The 19,433-nt window shown below is 41.4% G+C and overlaps 1 protein-coding gene across 1 annotated transcript; it reads right to left on the reverse strand.

Annotated features, from left to right (window-relative positions):
- Nucleotides 1-1,239: 1,239 nt before the first annotated feature.
- Nucleotides 1,240-18,843, reverse strand: SLC25A16 (solute carrier family 25 member 16). Its single transcript, XM_074544418.1, has 9 exons — nucleotides 18,465-18,843; nucleotides 17,567-17,659; nucleotides 15,383-15,516; nucleotides 13,660-13,723; nucleotides 7,670-7,791; nucleotides 7,087-7,153; nucleotides 6,259-6,421; nucleotides 4,656-4,724; nucleotides 1,240-2,760 (listed from the first exon to the last, which is right to left on the reverse strand). The coding sequence occupies exons 1-9, from the start codon at nucleotides 18,826-18,828 to the stop codon at nucleotides 2,604-2,606; spliced, it is 1,233 nt and encodes a 410-aa protein (XP_074400519.1). The 5' UTR covers nucleotides 18,829-18,843; the 3' UTR covers nucleotides 1,240-2,603.
- Between the last annotated feature and the right edge of the window lie 590 nt (nucleotides 18,844-19,433).

Here is a 19,433-nt window from a genome sequence, read left to right on the forward strand (position 1 = left end):
CCAATTCCCTTATGGGCCACTCTGAGCCCGAGAGTCCAACCCTTCCCCTCAGAAAGACGTGTGGCCGCTGGCGTTCTGACACGGTGCTGAAGTTTCCGATACACAGCTCTCACTCTGCTGCAGAAAGGACAGCTTTGACCCATGGTTAGACATCCCAACAGAAGGATCGAGTTCATATTGATGAATTTTAAAAGGTGAGAACATTCTTAGGTTAGGCCTTTGCAGTTTTATTTGGGATAGTCCTGAAATATATGCAGTAAACTACATTAATGCTGCTTCCCATTGCAACATTATTCTCTAAGAGAAGCCTAATTATAATTTTACAGTTGCTTGTTGATATGATTAAATGCAGTCATAATGTGGTGTGACATTGAAATTACATAAATGCATTGAACACTTGCTAAACCTTTGTGCTGTAGCCTCTTTCATGCTGCCTATACATCTCCCATACACCAGAAAATAAATATTTCAACAGAATAGGTTTATGAAGTACAAAATAGGCTTTAAATATATCTTTTTGAAGTTATCTAAAATCCAACAAGTGTGAGAAATCTCTAAGGAGAAAGTTGGACACAAGTGTTCTGAAATCAGAGATTGTAAAAAATGTTTGCTGATAGATCTTAAAGTTGCATTTTCCAAGCATAACTGTGTAAATTCAGGAATCAAGATTAAAACACTTCCATACACTGTTAAATTTTATTTTGAAAAACTAATTCTGAAAATACAGCACAGTTCCATCAAGTAGGTGTGTTTTTCACATTCAGTACCAGACTCAAGAATTCAGGAGACACTTTTTAAGTTTTCTTCCTCTCAGGCATGAACATGCTGGGTTCTGCTTTATTCTGCCTTACAACGCCTTAACCTACCATGACACTCCTCACATACACCCCTGGTAGTAGAATTAAGATGTAAAACTCTTAATTTAATAATCCCTAACAGTATTCACATGAAAAAGAACTGGCTTATTTGCTCACATAGCAAAACAACGTAGAGAAAAGAAAGGCACTTCAGTTTTCTAATACAGTGGGTTTATCTCTGCTGCAAGAACTTTAAAATGTAAAAGCTCACGGTGATATTGGCTAGCTTTCCTTTTTGGGGAAAAAAGATCAGATGAGAAAGCATATTTGCTGCCATTTAATTAAGAATGACAATGTTGTGCATATTTACCTATTAGGGCAAACAGATCATTCCAGAAATATGATTCTTCCTGGTTGGAACACACACAGATCACACAAGGACACTGGTTCAAAAATTTTAATAAAATATATCCAGATACATTTCATTCTCTGTCCATTGCTACACTGTCAATTTCAAAGAAATTCGTATTTTTAAGAAACTGGGGGAAAAACTGAGCCACAGAAGTTGGTATTGAATATATAACTGAAAATCCAGTTTGTTAAATTTGTCAAAATTAAGCAAATCAGTCTTACCATCCAGCACTTAACATCACCATTGGCCAATTCTGAGAAGACACTAAAATATTTACAATAAATAAATAACTTACATGAAGTAAATGCTTTACAGTTTCCTGAATCAAGTGAGTAAAATCAAGAGTACCAATGTAAATCATGTATAAAATAATTCTTTTCAGAAAAGGCATCACAGGAGGAGGCCAACATGCAATAATCCATTGCATACCATGACTTGAGGAGCAAACAGCACACACACACCTACAGAGGCCAACACAATCTTCATTTCCTTTTCTGTGTGAGGTTGCACGTGGGCCCTGTGCCTAAATAAGCAATTGCAGCAGCATGCAGTTTCTTTGGCACAGTGGTTTAAGGGAGGGAAAACCTGTTTACACCAGCTAGTACTGGGGTAGTACATACTCATAGCATACTCAGCCTTGAACACACCAAATGAACAACATGCAGCTCCACAGAAAAGCTTTCTGAGATTAGCCCCCACCACCTGCCACAAGATCTTCTCTAGAATTCATCCCTGTGAATTTCCCCCCACTCTTATTTGTGTAGTACAGCATTTCTTAGAATACAATGTACACCAAAATTTCCAAGCTGTCCAATACTGCAGAATCCATCCTGCTGGTTGTGGCTGAAATGGCTGAAGATCCCTTCCTGGGCAGCAATTCCTGTTCTTGCTCACAGAACAATAAAAGGCTGCCTGAAGTGTGCTCTGCCAAGCTCAGCTTCCACAGACCTGGCAAGGATCTGAGTGCCAAAACCATTGCATTGTGTTCAAATCAGTTTATTCCATTTCATTTCTAAAGAACAGATGCCTAATTACTAGCTTCAAAGGCAGCATAATCAGCAGCATGTAACTCCTGGAATGGTGATAAAGCTAAATAACAGCTTGGAGCCTGTGTAAAACATGGATCTCCAAAACTGTGCCATTCCTAAAATTCATCTAATGAAGCCTAAAAGATCAAGTGCAAAAAAGTGTTCAGAGCTAGCTCATGTTTATGTGGATGTGTCCCCTGGCTCTGACTCCAGGAAATCACCACATTTTGGCAAATAAAGATGTCAGACAACAGCAGGTCCGCAGTAACAGAGAGCTTTTTTTGTTAAACTTCAAGTCATTTATTCATCAATATCATTTGAGGATTGATAGTGTAGTTGTACAGAAAAGTCTCCTAAAACAAAAGATCAGTTGAGGTGCAAGAATTGTTTCATGAGTTCATAGGTGGTGAAAGCCACGGCCTGGGAGGGGATGCAGCGGATGTAATTCAGGGAGAGCCCCCGGTACAGCCCCCGTCGCACTCCGTGCTGCTGGTACACGTATCTCAGTGTCTGCACCATGGTACTGCCAAAGGAAACCAGCAGGGGCACACACTCAGCATCAAAATCATCTCATTTCAATATTTACCTGGCTTTTAGGAGATACCTGGAGAAAAACCCACGGCATTCCACACAGCAAAGCCACCCGGGACCAAAAAGCCAAATGGGACCAAAAAGCCACACATAGGGCTAAAAAAACACACATAGCACCAAAAAGCCACACATGGGGCTAAAAAGCCACACATAGGACCAAAAAGCCACACACGGGACTAAAAAGCCACACATGGGACCAAAAAGCCACACACAGGACCAAAAAGCCACACATGGGGCTAAAAAGCCACACATAGGACCAAAAAGCCACACACAGGACTAAAAAGCCACACACAGGGCTAAAAAGCCACACACAGGGCTAAAAAGCCACACACAGGGCTAAAAAGCCACACACAGGGCTAAAAAGCCACACACAGGGCTAAAAAGCCACACACGGGACCAAAAAGCCACACACAGGACCAAAAAGCCACACACGGGACCAAAAAGCCACACATGGGACCAAAAAGCCACACACGGGACCAAAAAGCCACACACAGGACCAAAAAGAAAACCTGCACTTCCACAAGAAATTTAAGGCCAAGGGCTGGGAATTGGAAAGAGGATGGTGCAGTCCCAGCCAAACAAGTGTTGGTCAGAAAACACCTGCCCTACAAGATATATTACAGTGTTTTCCACCAGAATGGCTCCACACATTCTCTTGCCTAACTGGCAGGAAAGAGCAGAGAAGCATAAATTCCTTTTATAATAATCTGAGAATATAATATTTTGCCTTGTTAAAAGCAGAAATTGCACTGTATGTGCAAAGAGAACTTTCTTCACATACTTGCATTGAAAGTAAGCAGACATGAAATGGAAAGCACTTGAAGTGCTTGGTATTGCCATTGCAGACAGGGCTCTTGGAGAGCACCTTCCCTATGTTCCAAAGCTTCCAGACTTCCTGCCTGCTTTATCCTCTCACCCTCTAAAGACAGAGCTGTGCCTCTCCTTCAAGGCACAGCTCTCTCTATGGGCACAACAAAACTGTTAAATGGGGAAGCCTCAGCTCTGTAAAAGGAGCCCTCACAAATGCAACAAGTAAAAACCCTGAGAACAATGAACACATTTTTATTTAAAAATCATCAGGAGTGGGAAATAACCAAGAAAAACAAAAAGGGTGGTGAAGAAAACAGAACAGAACCTTCACAGTTAAGCAGCACTGAGGTTGTTTGTGAAAGGTCACTTGGGCTGCTCCTGTAGGATCCAGCCTTCCACTCAGGAGATTCCCAGTGAATTGCACTGGATTCAGACATACACAATTCCACAAGATTGCAACTAACCAAGAGAAAACTGTCCCAGAATATTGAATTAGATTGGGACAATTTGAAATTCAGAAGGTTGCTCAAGATGAGAGCTGATTTAACATTATGATTTTTATGTTATTACGGTGCTTCCACTTGTACTGGAGGAACCTCAACAATGTGTGGGGTGTAGGAGGGCAAAAAGCTCAAATAAAATTTTATTATGCAAAATTTGATTATGCAAAATCATCTTATGGAACAGATTCTGCACCATTAAAATACACTCTGAAACTACTTCATTTCAGTTGAAGCATTTGGTCTCTCTCTCTTGCTGATACTAAAGGTAGCACAAGTTGCATTAAAATACAAAAACCTATTTTACCAGTAGAGACACAGGATTACTAACAAGGTGCCATTGTTATTTCAGGTATTTTTTAACCCCAGATTGAGAGTGGTAGCTTTTGTCTGCAGGGAAACTTTATTAAAAGAATTAAGAAATCATAATAGTTCAGGGGGTGGGGGTGGCTGGTTTCAAGTTTGAAATTGAGAGCTGCCATGAATTAGTCAGTGCAGATGAACAGGAAATACTCACAGGCACTTGTCAGAGTCTGGCAGAACCGCTCCCAACTGCATCCGCCTCCGAGTCACATCCAGGGGGTACCTGCACAGGGACATGCAAACTGCAGCTCAGGCACAGCACTGCTGCACTGGGGCTCAACAGGCAAACAACAAACCCACGGGCAGCCTCCAGCCCTCCTGCACTGAGTCAGGAATGCAGCTCACACTCTCAACAAGCTGAAAGCTCTCCACAAAGGGAGATTCCCCTTACACAATCAAAACCAGCAAACCAGAGCTCTTAGTACATTCCATGTGGCACTAGTGAGGAAGAGAGATAAAGATCAGATGAGAGTATAAAAGAGTCTGTAAAGTGCTGAAGGGAGAAGACACCTGCATTGAAAATAAAATTAACAGCTTAAAGATGAACAGGCAGTGATGTTCACAATGCAGTGATGTTCACAATGCAGTGATGAACAGGCAGTGATGTTCACACTGCAGTGAAGAACAGGCAGTGATGTTCACAATGCAGTGATGAACAGGCAGTGATGTTCACACTGCAGTGATATTCACACTGCAGTGATGAACAGGCAGTGATGTTCACAATGCAGTGATGAACAGGCAGTGATGTTCACAATGCAGTGATGAACAGGCAGTGATGTTCACAATGCAGTGATGAACAGGCAGTGATGTTCACAATGCAGTGATGAACAGGCAGTGATGTTCACACTGCAGTGATGTTCACACTGCAGTGATGAACAGGCAGTGATGTTCACACTGCAGTGATGTTCACACTGCAGTGATGTTCACACTGCAGTGATGTTCACACTGCAGTGAAGAACAGGCAGTGATGTTCACAATGCAGTGATGAACAGGCAGTGATGTTCACAATGCAGTGATGAACAGGCAGTGATGTTCACAATGCAGTGATGTTCACACTGCAGTGAAGAACAGGCAGTGATGTTCACAATGCAGTGATGTTCACACTGCAGTGAAGAACAGGCAGTGATGTTCACAATGCAGTGATGTTCACACTGCAGTGATGAACAGGCAGTGATGTTCACACTGCAGTGATGAACAGGCAGTGATGTTTACAATGCAGTGATGAACAGGCAGTGATGCTTACAATGCAGTGATGTAGGGGAAAATCCATGCTGTCTAAGTCCATGAAATTAACTTATTTTATGGACAAAATAAAATAGAACAAGGACAGGGTGAGAAAGAAAAAAGCAAGCAAAGTAATAAAAATGCCAAATACACTATCAAAGACTTGATTTTGGCTTTTTTTCATCCTATGGTTTCACAGGTTACATAGGTTTGAAGGTAAATTGGAATCATAAAGTTCTGCAAATTATGTTCAGGGTCAAAATTTTTTAGCTTTCCAAACAAGGCAAGAAACAAAATTGTTACTAAAAAAGACTCCAGTGGATTTTAAGAGATTTGCCTGGATTTGTTTAATTGACTCACCGGACAACTCTTAAAAGACCCCAAAGATCAAATAGGTATTTATTAAGTGAAACAATAGGAAATACCTGCATTTCAGTATTTGATTAACTTAAAAACCTTACTGATAATTGTGTCAGAGCAAAGTTTCTTTCAAATGAGCAGGTGCAGAGAGGAAGCAGCCCCATCCCACTTACGACACGGTCTGAGCGATGGCCCCAGCTATGCCCCCGCACAGCAGGTTCACGTGAGTCCTCAGCACCAGCACTTCCGGGTTATCCAGCGACGGCCGGCCAAGCAGCTGAGGGGCTTGAGCAAGCCCAATGCTCTTCAAGGTACCAAAGGTAAAAAAGGAAAAACCTGAAAGGAAATTTCATGTTACGTACTTGCATTAAAAAGCATTATCATAAACATAAAGCTGCATTTACAAAATGAAACTATTTTACAGTTCTTTTGGAAGTTTTTTCTTATACAGAAAAACAGTATTTTGAACTTCTACAGAAACTTCTGTCCAGATGGATTTGTGTTTATACATAATGCTACAAGAATACTTGAAATAAGCTAGACTGTGAGTTTTAAGGTACTGGATTGCTGTCACGAATCTAAGATTTGCTATTGAGCTCTTCCTCAGTGAGGGCCGTGTCGCAGCCTTTCCAAAGGAGGGTATGTGAGCCGGGCTGCTCTGTTCCACACGCGGGAGCGTTTCCAGAAAAGCCACCAGGAGAGGGAGCCAAGGAGGCTCTGGGGCCGCATTTCCAGAGCCGCCGAGGATCTCCCTGCTGGAGAGAAACAGCCTCCTTGTCTCCTTGGGGAAACTGGGAATGCAACACAACCACTGCTTTACCTTGCTCACTCTCAGCTCCAAACTGCAGAAAAGCCAGGCTTTGACTATTGAAGACACGTTTTAAGGAGCATCACTGAGGTGATTTGGACAGAAGCTAATTAATTAGGTATGCAAATATATGAAACAAATTTAGAAGTGCACAGAACTGCTGAAGGACTGGCACGTCCTGGTTTTAACTTACCTGCATATGGTGCCATTCCCACCACAGTTGGCATCAGCCCTCTGTAGAAGCCACTCAAACCACCTTCCTTTGAAAGAAAAACACAGCAGCTTTTGTAGCAGGGAACACAAGTGTCCTGAGTCCCCCTGCTCATCCAGACTCCCATGACAGCAATCTGCCCAGCACCAGCCACCACCAAGGAGCTCGTGTCACATTCTGCCTCCTGTGCCTGAGGAACTGAAGGGACACTGCCTGGCTCCAGAGGAGATAAGCAAAAACCAAGGCAAAAAATCTACACCCAACATTAGAACTGGGAACATCTATGCATTATACACAGCCCTCCTCCCCAAATCTTTTTTAACATCACTACCTTTCTTGGAAAGCAGCTTCTCTGCTGTTTCTGACCTCCCACGTACAGGAGCCTGAGCTACAGCTCAGCAGCCTAAGGCAAAAGCAGCATCCAAAGAACTTTTTACATTAAAAAATCCAAAGTGCACACAATGAAGTCACTTATTTCACACTAAGCCATTATGTTCAATGAAGTGCAACATTATTTAAGAACATACTTTGCTTTTTCAGAACTGAAGATGAAAAGAAAAAATACCTTTGTGTAAATCATCTTGAATGCATGGATAATTCCCATGTACTTGTGTTCCCCTTTTACTTGGAACGCCAGGCGAACTCTAACCATATCAAGAGGGTAAGTACAAATCACTGCTGTAATACCTTTATTAAAAACAAAAACAAAACAAGCAAACAAAACTCACCTACACCTTAGCTGATTCTAGGATTATTTTGAAAAGTAGAATTTCCTTTTCTGGCAGTGAATACAATAGCATGTACAAACTATTTTGTTACAGAAACACAGTCACAATCAGTAAACAGGAACACCAACTCCAGCAACACACAAAGGATGTGTTTGTACTTGGTGGTCACTGAAGCAGCACACCTCACCTAGGCCTGGATTTCCCAAGATTTCTGGGCCTGACTCTATTCACCTGAGCTTTGAAATCCACAGCTCCTAAGAACCAGGCTGGTTAAGTACATCAGCTTTGCTGGATTGCAACCACGAAACCTAATCCTACCATACTAAAAAAAACACCTCAAACCACCAAATTTACATGTTGTATTCCAAACAGGTTCTGTCAGAATTTGGTGTCATTACTGAGTATAGATACATCTATCTACTGTAGCTGAAAATATGAAACATATCCTAATGACACACTAAATATATTCCAATTACAGCTAAAATAGAGCCAGGCTCATACTGATGAGAAGTACTTAACTGTGTTGCATTACTGCATTTTAATAGCTCATGTTACGTCAGCACTTCTGTTTTAAAACTGAGCAGAATAGTTTTCTGGACTTAAGATGCAAAATAAAAGGAAAAAAAAAGTAAAATCTTCGAACTAATCCAGTTAGGAGCTGCTTCAAAACAGCTGAAATGCTGACCAGCTTGCAGTTCTGGAAGCACAACTCCAGCACAGAAAAGAACAATCCTAACACTTGCCTGAGTAACTAATTCTTTCCAGGCAGGAATTGAGGCAAACCACTCCATGGCTGACAGAGTCCTTGGAAGGAATAGTTAAAACCCTTGACTAACAACAGTGGTCATTTTCTGATGGTACACCACAGTCACCAAAAAAAAAAAAAAAAAAAAAAAATCCCACCAAAGAACCAAAATCAAACAAAAAAAAATTCTAGGGAAAGGCAAAAAAGAAAGTAAAAACCTTTGTAATTGGCACTGTTTTCTAGAAACTGCTCTGATTTAGCCAAATGGAGCTTTTAAAATTGGTCCTACAGAAGATAAGTACACTTTTGGTGGAAAGAAAATTGTCACGTGTTTTTGTCAGGAAAATGTCACTTCCTTTTAAGTTTTAATAGTTTCTTAATGATGCCTCTTTTTGTGGGTGCATCATCTCCCCTTCTTTCCACAAGGCCAAGACAAATCCATAACAGGGGGAACAGAAAAGCAACACAAACCAACAACAAAATCCAAATGCAACACAACCCCTGCAGACAAGCTCTGCTTAACTTTCATGCCTGGAGTTAAAATAAAAACCCAAAAAACAAAAAACCACTGCTCTGATAAACTGAATGATCTGAAAGTTATCAGGATTAGATGGTGAGATAAAAAAACACTGTAAGTGAGCTATCCAAAAATCTGACACTGGTCATATCTCAATCGGGAACCAACTTTGTGGGATTCTGGATTATTCCATCAGTAATTAATTTTAGAAGACAAAACCATCTCTTTTGGAGAATTTTGGAAAATCCTCTGAACAAAAAGCAGACACCTGCAGTTTATTTCTGAGGCTGTCTCACACACAGGATTCAAAAGTTGGAAGCTGCAAAACACTAAAGCAACTTCAAGACTGCTTCCACTGACTTAGAAGAAATGCAAGCCCTCAGTGTAGAGCCCTTCCCCAATGGATTCCCTGAGATGTCCAGAAATATCATCAAATAGATCAATTCAAACAGGTTAAAACAAATTAAGGGAGGGGTAAGGCACTTTTACAGAGCTTAAGAGGGAACAGGGAAGCCATCCCATTTCAGAAAAGAGACTTTACCCCCTCTCCTCTTTCCAGCCCTGCACTGAAATCCATCCAGGCACTTCCTCTGAACAAAGGCTAGCAACAGACCAAGCAGGAGCTTGGGGAATGCACTCTTTAGTGAGCACACTCTGAAAATAGCACCATTTAAAAAAAACAACACAGATGAACAGTATGTAGAGTGAGAATTTAAATAGAAACTTTATTTTTTTTTTTCTTAAAGTCCTCTAGCTATGAATTTTTGAAAAACAAATGAAAGAAGTAAAAGGGGATTTGGGACATGAGCCACAATATATGCTGTCTTGTAGCAAGTAGGAAAGGCATGTAACTGCTTTACTGTTCATGCAAGGAAAATGCACACACAAGGGCTCAGGATGGCTTTTGGGGCTCAGGAGAGACACTGTCCTTTCCAAGAGGAATGGAGCCAGCTGTGGGACACAAAGCCATTGTGCTGAAGCCTACAAAATCACTCATCTCTGCTCCTTCAACAGTTACTGCTTTACTGTTCACCCAAGGAAAATGCACACACAGGGGATCAGGATGGATTTTGGGGCTCAGGAGAGACACCATCCTTTCCAAGAGGAGTGGAGCCAGCTGTGGGACACAAAGCCATTGTGCTGAAGCCTACAAAATCACTCATCTCTGCTCCTTCAGTACTGCCTTATGAGAGGCCAGACCTCAGCACCTTAAGGCTCAGTCCCAGGCTTGGAAAAGCTAAGTTTATCTTCACTCAGCCAAAAATCTCTGCTGGGGAGGTGAAACAGGACAGATTCAATGTGCACCAGCAGTTCAGAGACACACACTGCCCTGAAATAACCTGAACAGGGAATGCAGCTCCTCCCTTCACAGAGCCACCTCCTCAAAAGCAGAGACCTCCTCAGTGCCAGTGCTGAGGCAGCAGCCAGGGAAAGGCCCTTCTGCACTTCCCACCCTGTCCCCAAGCACCTGTGACCATCCTGGGGACAGGACACTGGGTCACACAGACTAAAGCACTGAAGCACATGAGACTGTCCTTGATTCCCTCCCAGGCTTTGGCAGCTCACAATGGGATGAGCTCCACAGGGATTCATCTGTCTCCCAGTTTCACTACTATCCCTCTGCTCTTAGTAACTTCCTTTGGAAATAAAAATAAAAACCTATCTGGGGCAAGAAAAACCCACAAGTGAAATACATTTATATTGCAAACACAGCTGGTATGCAAGTTTTTATTATCTCTGTATCATGCTCTTTGTACCATATCAGGAGCCCCAGAAATGAAATTAAGCACTGCCAGGAGATTCAGAGGAATAAAGTTCAAATGTGATAAGCACAAGGCACAGCCCTGAACTGCAGATTTGCTCCTTAGCTAATGTAAAGATTAAATTACCCAAGCAGCATCTTCTGAACAAAACAAAGCTTCAGAAACAACAAACACAGAAATTGCTGATGATAAAAAATATTTATCAGGGTAAAGAACGCCTCATTTATCAGTTCTAATATTTCTTTATGTCCAATGAATAATAATTCTGTTTCCTTCCATAGCACATGTGAAGAACTAGACCAGATTTTTTTAAACTGCTGACTGAAGTAGGCAACTGTTAATTACATACTATCTAAAATGGAGACAGCCAACATCCTCCTAGACAGTGCTGGGTCAGTACTATTTTCAATCACTTTTAGTAAAAGTAAAAAGCTAGAACCAAAACCATACTTTCTGTAGTAGTTTAATGGCACTTGAGTTTATTCTAGATAACATCTAGTCTTTTTTGGCTTTGTTATTTTGGAGTTAATCAAGTGCAAAAGAGGAAATACACATTTCTATGTTTTGATTTGCATTTTTTTAATTAGAAAACTTTTTAAAATTAATTTGTAAAATCATCCTGTGATGTTTTATTTAATGTTACTTGTTCATTTTTGATGTTATTTGATATTTCTCTTCTGCCTAGCTCTGCCTTTCCTTAAAAGAAGCTTTACCTACTTATCTGTTAATGAAGTGTTACAGCTGAAATTTGAATCACACAAGACTCAGGAAATTCAGAGTTAGAGTTTCCACAGTCATTTCAACTGGGTCTCCTTAAATGTAAGCATGACAATAGGCTTTTATTTTTCCCTCCCTCACTGCCCCCATCCTCACTCCTTGTTTTCCCTGTGGATGTGCTTTTGATCCTGTTTCTCACTTACAGAAGACACTTCAATGTTTCCCACCACTCGGAGCTGGCTCAGCTCTGTTGAGCACCAGTCTGGTTGGAACCACTGCCATGAGCAAGATTTGAGTTTGGTGGGTGAAAGCAGACAGTGAAAGCTGCCAGCTGCCTGGCTGGATGCTGCAGGGGGGACAAAAAGCTCAAAGAAATACAGGTTATTTATCTCAGCTTAATCCTGCACCATGAAACTGTGAATGCCCCTGTGCACCAGCACATCATCTCCTTTAGTGTCAGTGGGAAGAAACAGAAAATCATCCTTTACTGCAGCCAGCACAGGAGGGAAAGCAAGAAATATTACCAAATGCTTTCAAGTCTTCTCTGTTTTGTTTGCAAACCTAGAAAATTTCTGCACCAGATTTCAAACTCTGCTCTTCCTAGTGCCTCCTTCCTCCCCTCATCTCCTTGATATGCTTCAGATAAACCCTCTGCCTCTTATCATCTAAAGAATATCCCAAGAAGCAGTTAATGCCACCTGGTAAACAAACACATGTGACACTATATAAATACTTGACTGCTGTGTTCATCTCAGCCCCAAGCCAAGCTCAGCTCCTCACTTCCTGGGTTCTAAAAATGAAACTACTGAGTCTATGGCACTGAAACACACCTCATAAAGCAGACTGGGCTTGCCAGATAGCACTGTACATTCATTTATTTCTGTTATTCTAACCACACAAACCAGATTTAACCAGTAAGGTGCTATTAATTTATTTATGGGAAGAATTCCACCCCATCCAACACTGACAGATAAAGCTGATTATTCAGTGTTTTCACAGTGCCTCCCAGTCAGGTTCACAGTCTCTGACAAAGCTCCTGGAAAAGCTAATAATAATAATAATAATCTTTAGGGGAGAAGTATATTGTAAAATGTTCCTTAGAACAGTTAAAGCCAGGAGAAAGGAAAAAAAGGAAGGAAAGAATAACATCTATGGATCTAGGGGCTCTTTTGACTATTCAGATAGAAAGCCAGCCAAGTTCTGGAACATACCTTAGCAAACAGGCTTTGTTAGTTTTTAGGACTCTTCTCACTGTTTAATTTCATTCTCTTTCCTCTGATGCCACACAAAGTCTGAATATTTTAATGAGATCTTCCTAGTTTAACTGAAAGTAGTATAAAAAATCCCAATTTTTTTTTTTTAAGCAGCTAAATATGAATACCTGTGACTATATGAGGACTGTCACTAGGCAGTTCTTAGCCTGTTTTACAAAGGAAAAGCACATGAAGAATCACTTCAATTAAAGCTCAGCCCACTATTACTCACCTTCCCCTGCTTTTTTCTTAGCTACTTTTGACTCAATGACTAGTGAAACAAATAAATAATCATATTATACACTGGCAGTTTACTGATAGGTTTTTCTGCTGCTACTGCACTAATTAATAAATGAGAGATTTTAACATTCACAAATATGACCTAAAGAGCATCATGCATGGAAAAGTAGAGACATTTCTGGCAAATCCAAAGAAACTTCTCATTTGAGAAGCCACAGATCTCTCTATTTCTGTGGGCTTATATTCAACCCAGCAGCAGTGGCAGAGGGGCTGCTGAGCTAATTCTACCAGAACCTGCAGCTTTGTACTTCATATTGATCACACTGCTTTTTATACTTGTTAATAAATGACTATTAAAAAACTGTGCTTCATAACATAGCACAGAATTCCCAGCTTGCACAAACATTTTTTAAAGAATACTCTTAGACAAACAGATTTCAATTAGGCAACCACATTAAATTAACCATTTACTAGTATATTTGCTTAATCCAAATTTGCAGGAGTTTGACCCAACCCCCCATGAAATCATCCCCTGAAGGAATATTCACTTTTGAGCAAAAGGCATGTCTGAAATGCAAGCACAAAGCCATACCTGCCATGGATCCAGCCATCAAGCGATGCACGTGCCCAGAAATGCCAAGCTGTTTCTTTATTACCTGCACAACGTGGAACACTGTCAGTAACCAGATATCAGAAAACACAGCAAAACACAGCACAAAGCTCATTAGCACATTAGTGCAAACACTGCAGCAGCTCCCAAGAAGTTTACAACGCTATAAATTCAATCCAGAACATTTAATTACTGTTAGAATTTTTTAACTGTTTCCAATGTTAAACACTGTTTCCACTGCTGCTGTTTCCAAAACATCAGAGTACTAATATTCTACTAACAAAGCAAAACAGTACGTTCAAAGTATTTGTACTATTCACTTCAGAAATTAGATTAATTGTTTATTTAGTTATCATTAATGTGTGTTAAACAAGGCAAACTTAGAATATAGAGAGCAAAGGACACTGAACAAAATTGAAAAGTAAGAAGAGTCAATTTTTCTTACATGCACATCATGTGAAATACTCCCATAAAGATTTTAACTGGATTAAAAGAAAAGGAAAAAAAGAAAAAGGAAAGAAAAAAAAGGAGAAATAAAAAAGAAGAGAAAAAGGACAACATTTCAGAGTAAGTTAATTACAGCCTGGAAGGAAGTTAGAAATTACCTTCCAGGCTTTTTATCAAATAACTAAGACTTTTTGCTATAAAGATCATTAGTATCCTCCCCCTTTAAGAATTATTTTTCTTTTACATCTCTATGCAAAATGTTGTGAAGATTTCTGGTCAATTAATTGATAAAAGAACGTGCTATGATGCTAACTGGGTACTTGAAATTGCAGATTCATAAATCATTTCAATTACATGGCATGCAGTCTTTTATTCCACACAACATAAAATATGTACAGATCAAGAGCATTCATGATTACAGCACAAAGAAAAGAACCTACAAAACCAATTACAGCAACTTCTTTGTATCAGCCTTCTGAAATTTACTCTTAGGGAAGGGAATCACAATTTCAGTCCCATTGTCCTCAGTAAATATTGTACCATTTCCTTGGCTGGGTGCTAAATCTGACCTTTCAAACATGAAACTTCTCCTTGCTAATAGCAAAATGGTATTTTTTACTATGAACAGCAATGTTTAAAATGCATTCATGCTAACAACTGACCTCCATAAGATGCTGCAAGGATTTATTATTAAAGAGTAAATGCAGGAAAACAGAAAAAAAATGATCAATTTTAGGGTTTCAGAACCCTGAAATGACCATTTTTATCTTCAAGGTCATTTTTATCTACAGCCTAACATAATGATTTGTCAGGTCAAATGTAACAGTCATATCCAGCAGACTTTCAAGTTTAAGTCCTTTTATCCATGAAGCACTAGAAATCCCAAATAAATACAATAATGTTTCATTCTACATTTTTTGCTCCATTATTCACAAAGGGCTACCTCATAGCAATACAAATAGCAGTAGGCTTTAAATTACCTTTTGTTTCCATTAAAGAAAGGGTATTATTCTCAACAATACAAACATTTAGAAATCAGTGTGAATTTCTTTTTCCTTAGGCAACACTGCAAAAGCTTCCCTGTTGCCCTGGTATTTTTAATGAGTAAATTCTGATAAAATTAAGCCACCTTAGAAAAGATATGCATCTAGTTAATAAGACACTGGAGTTTCAGTGTTAGTTACACTCACTCAACCAGTCTGTATTCATTGCAGGCAGGGGAAAAAAGAAAGAAAAGGAAAATAATAAATTCAGCTACCTTTTTATATTGGTCAAATGCCATAAACTGAATAGCTCCATAGGGAAAGATCCGGATCATCATCGCCCCATTTCCTTTATACAGCCCAAGGTACCCTTCCTTTTTGGGGACAGCACACAACGTAGAAAATACTCCTGCAGCAATACAAGAAAAGGTGTTTAACACTGAGGAAAAGCAAAAATCAAGGAAATGCTGCTGTGAAGAAAGTAAGCACACCCACAGCAGCCTAAGGCCAGCAACACAGGGGGAAACTGCCTGACTTATAGTTCAGTCAACTCTAAACAAATAAATAAACAAGGCCAAAACCATGGCAAAATGGCATTGCCACATGCTAAATTACAGATTAAATGCCAGCACTGAGGAAATCAAATAAAACTGTTGAAGACTCATTACTTACAACTTAAACATCACACTCTGTCTCAGAGCTGTTGCAACAAGAAGCAATCCTGCTTTTAATCAGTGGGAAATAATGCAACATCATACAGAGTTTGGGCAAAACCTATAGTTCTACTATTAACATTAAGTATATATATATACCGACTATAAGCCAATATATATATTAAGTATATATATTAAATTTATATATTAAGTATATATATAAACTTAAATGATAGTTTATATATATAAACTTAAACTATAGCTTATATATATATATATAAACTATAAGCTATGCATAGTTACTATCAGATTCACTTTTTAGTTTGATTCTATAAAAGAATTAACTGTGATAATCAAACAGTTTTAATTCCTATGCAGCTACTAAATAAAAACTGAAAATGAAAATGATTCTTGCTTTCAGGCAGGAAGAAGAGAGTGGTTGACAAACTTTCATTTGAAGTTTAAACAAAACAAGTATCTATTAGTTTCTAGGATTCTAAGAATATTAATAGATTAGTACACCTTTCTACTATATCATTGTATACTTACTATAGCATTGTATATTAAGATATTATTACATATTTAGTAGCAAATTTACTTTTAAGATGTCATGCTTATTACCTGCCTCTGAACTTATTTATGCCAAGCCCAGAATTTCTCTCTATGCTGCAATGATGAGTTACTGCTTCTATTTCCTAGAACAGCGAGACCCACAAGCTCCACAATGCAAAGGTGTTCAAACACACAGGGAGGACTTGGATGAACAGAACCATGGTGTCTCTGCACTTACAGGTACCTCATCCACGTAATTCTCCTTTTTTGCCTACTTGTAACATGGGCACACATTCAAGTCAGACACAGTTCAGATAATCAGCATCATACCTGACTCCCAAAATAGGGAAGAACATCAGATTTTACTTGCCAACCATGGCACAATACAAAGCAAATTGAAGATTTAAAATCCCAGTCAAACCAATAATTTCACCCTTCAATTAATTGACTTGAGTGTATACTTGTGTCTGTGTTACTAAAACACATTGTTTGTGTTTCCCTTTTTCCCACAGTGAATATATACATCCACTGCATTTTATGATTTAGCAGTGATTTATTTTTCCAACTTTTAAAAACATGATATTTAGTGGCTAAGTTCATAACAAGTTCAGTTACATGCAAAATTAGCCAAGTCAAAATATTTTTCCCTCTGAAAATTGCAACATTTAACTTTTGGAGCAAAAGTTATGCCACATTTCAGTAACATCTGACATAACTGGCTCAAACACCCTGCACAAGAGGGCACTGTTAGAGCCCGCAGAGACAGCTGCGGACACGTGAGTTGGCTCTCACCATGATGCAACACAGACGCCGAGCAGGGATCACCTGCACCTCCCAGCAGGCACAAACGCTCTGCTCGGTGCGATCCCCAGCAGGCAGGCCTGTCTGGGCTGCAGGGATCCCCACGGCCCTGGGAGCCCCCGCGGGACAGCTCCCACCGAAACCATCCGAGCCTTGGAGCTGTGACTGCCAATCTCCTGCTGCCTGCTGTCAACAGAAGATCGAGCCTGGCTCTTACATGCCTTATTGAGGATTGTTCTGACATCTCAATCTCTAACACATCCACTGATACCACAGCTTACACATGGCTTTGTTTGTCTTCTCAAACGGTAACAAAACACGGCACACAGCCTCACCAGGCAGATACAACCTCCTGTCTGATGAGCACCTTTTTAATCAGCCTCATCACTGAGTAAATTAACACACCCAAACCACACACACTGCATTTCAAACCTAAATTAGCAGCCATCTTACCTAGATGTTTGTAATGGTGGTTATGAGCTTGCAGCAAAATCTTTACTCGATCCAGTGGTGCAGTGGTTGTTTTGGCACAACATCCTGCAACACCTTGCCAAGGGAGAAACAGAAGAGTGACAGGATGAAAAAAGTTCTTTAGATCAGCAGTTAAACAAGGGATTTTTCTAATGTAGCTAACTCAATCAGGAACTGGAAAAAGCCCCAATGACAAGTAAACAGCTTCCAGTAGATGCTACAAAGCCCCTAAAGCCTTAGCGAAACATTTAAGCTACTTTTCCTGTTTACAAAAACCCAGGCCACTGTCCGTCTCCGCTGCTAAGGTCATTGCAGGAGGAACTTTGCTGAAAGTTACTCAAGAGTTTTCCATCCTATTTCCTCCTTCCCTTTGCGGGAAACACCCCTTGCCGGTGTTCCCAAGGAGGTGGGTACGTGTCTGCCGTGTACCCTGTGCTACTTCAGAGTGAGATCCAACAGAGAGTGCGGCATGATGCAAAAACTGTAAATAAACACAACCTTCTCCTAGCCCATCAAATCAGTCACCTGAGACAACACCTTACAGAGCAAACAGGCTTTGTCTCTATAAGGTCATCAATGTGGCAGTATGTTTGCCAGGCTGTCTCGCCCCTTCACACCACCTTCATCTTGGGAACAGCAGCCTCAGCAGTGTGAGGACAGGGATAATCCGCCCTCCCCGAGCAGCCCAACGAGGGCTCCGGGAACATTTCACTGCGGCTGGCCGGGGCTCCGAGCTGGGTCTGACACACGTGCGAGTCCCGGGCGTGCACCGCGCCACTCCATAGGGGAAAAAGGAGAAGCGAGCTCCGTGCTGCCCCAGGGGACCAGACCCGGCGGCGGTTCCAGGGGGACAGCGGCAGTCCCCGCCCGGGGCACCCACCTCCGGCGATGAAGGAGCGCAGCCAGTAGAAGTCTCGGCGCGCCGCGGCCGGGGGCAGCGCGGCTCCGGGCCCCGCCGCCGCCGGGGAAGCCATGGGGCAGGGCCGGGCCGGGCCGGCTCCCTCAGGCGGCGGCTCCCTCAGGCGGCGGCTGCCGGCGCTCGGGGCAGCGCGGAGCCCCCGCCGCGCCGCAGGGGCGGAGCTGGAGCTGGGGCCGGCCCCGCCGAGCCGCGGCCGGGCCACGCCGCGGCGCCTGCGGATCGCGTCAGCCGGGCCGGGCCGCCCCTCCGCGGCGAGCCGGGGAAGGGCCGGGACAGCCCCGCTGCTGCAGCCTCTTCGCACCCTGTGCCTGCTCCGGGGCACCATGCGGCGTGGAAGCCGTTTGGTAGTACCCCGGGGATCGCCTGCTGCTGGGAATTTAGCTGCTAGAAAATGGAAAAGTACAAAACCATGGCTAATTCCAAGTCCTGCACCTGCACAGATAGCAGTGTCCGTGGGCCTAGCTGTGGTATAATAACAAACAGTGAAAAAGACATGAGAAAAGAGAGATGTAACCCCTAAGGAATGAGGATGAGTTAATGCTATAGTTTAACCAATAGATTGCTTGGCTTACAGAATATTCATAAGCTTATTATTTGCTGTAAAAGTGTTTGATACTTTCTTTAATAAACTGGACCAGAAGGACCTGAGGGACCGGGACCGGACCGGACCTGAGGGGGCCTGTGATGAACCAACTGGTGTCCTGGTCCCCTTCCTTCGACAGCCTGCTGCTCCTAAGAACAGCCACCCGCCCATTTCACCAACAAATACTTATATTTACACCTATGGGCGCACATAGCCAAAACCTAAAGAGCTCTAATTAGACTGTACCGTAAAATGCATCGATTTCTTTTTAGCCATTTAAATGGCTACTTAAATTTCGGGCTAGAACATGAATATTTCTTTTGTCTACAATTCTGGTTTCATACCCA

Source organism: Zonotrichia albicollis, chromosome 7 (genome assembly GCF_047830755.1).
Source record: "Zonotrichia albicollis isolate bZonAlb1 chromosome 7, bZonAlb1.hap1, whole genome shotgun sequence".
In the NCBI taxonomy this organism is placed as follows: domain Eukaryota; kingdom Metazoa; phylum Chordata; class Aves; order Passeriformes; family Passerellidae; genus Zonotrichia; species Zonotrichia albicollis.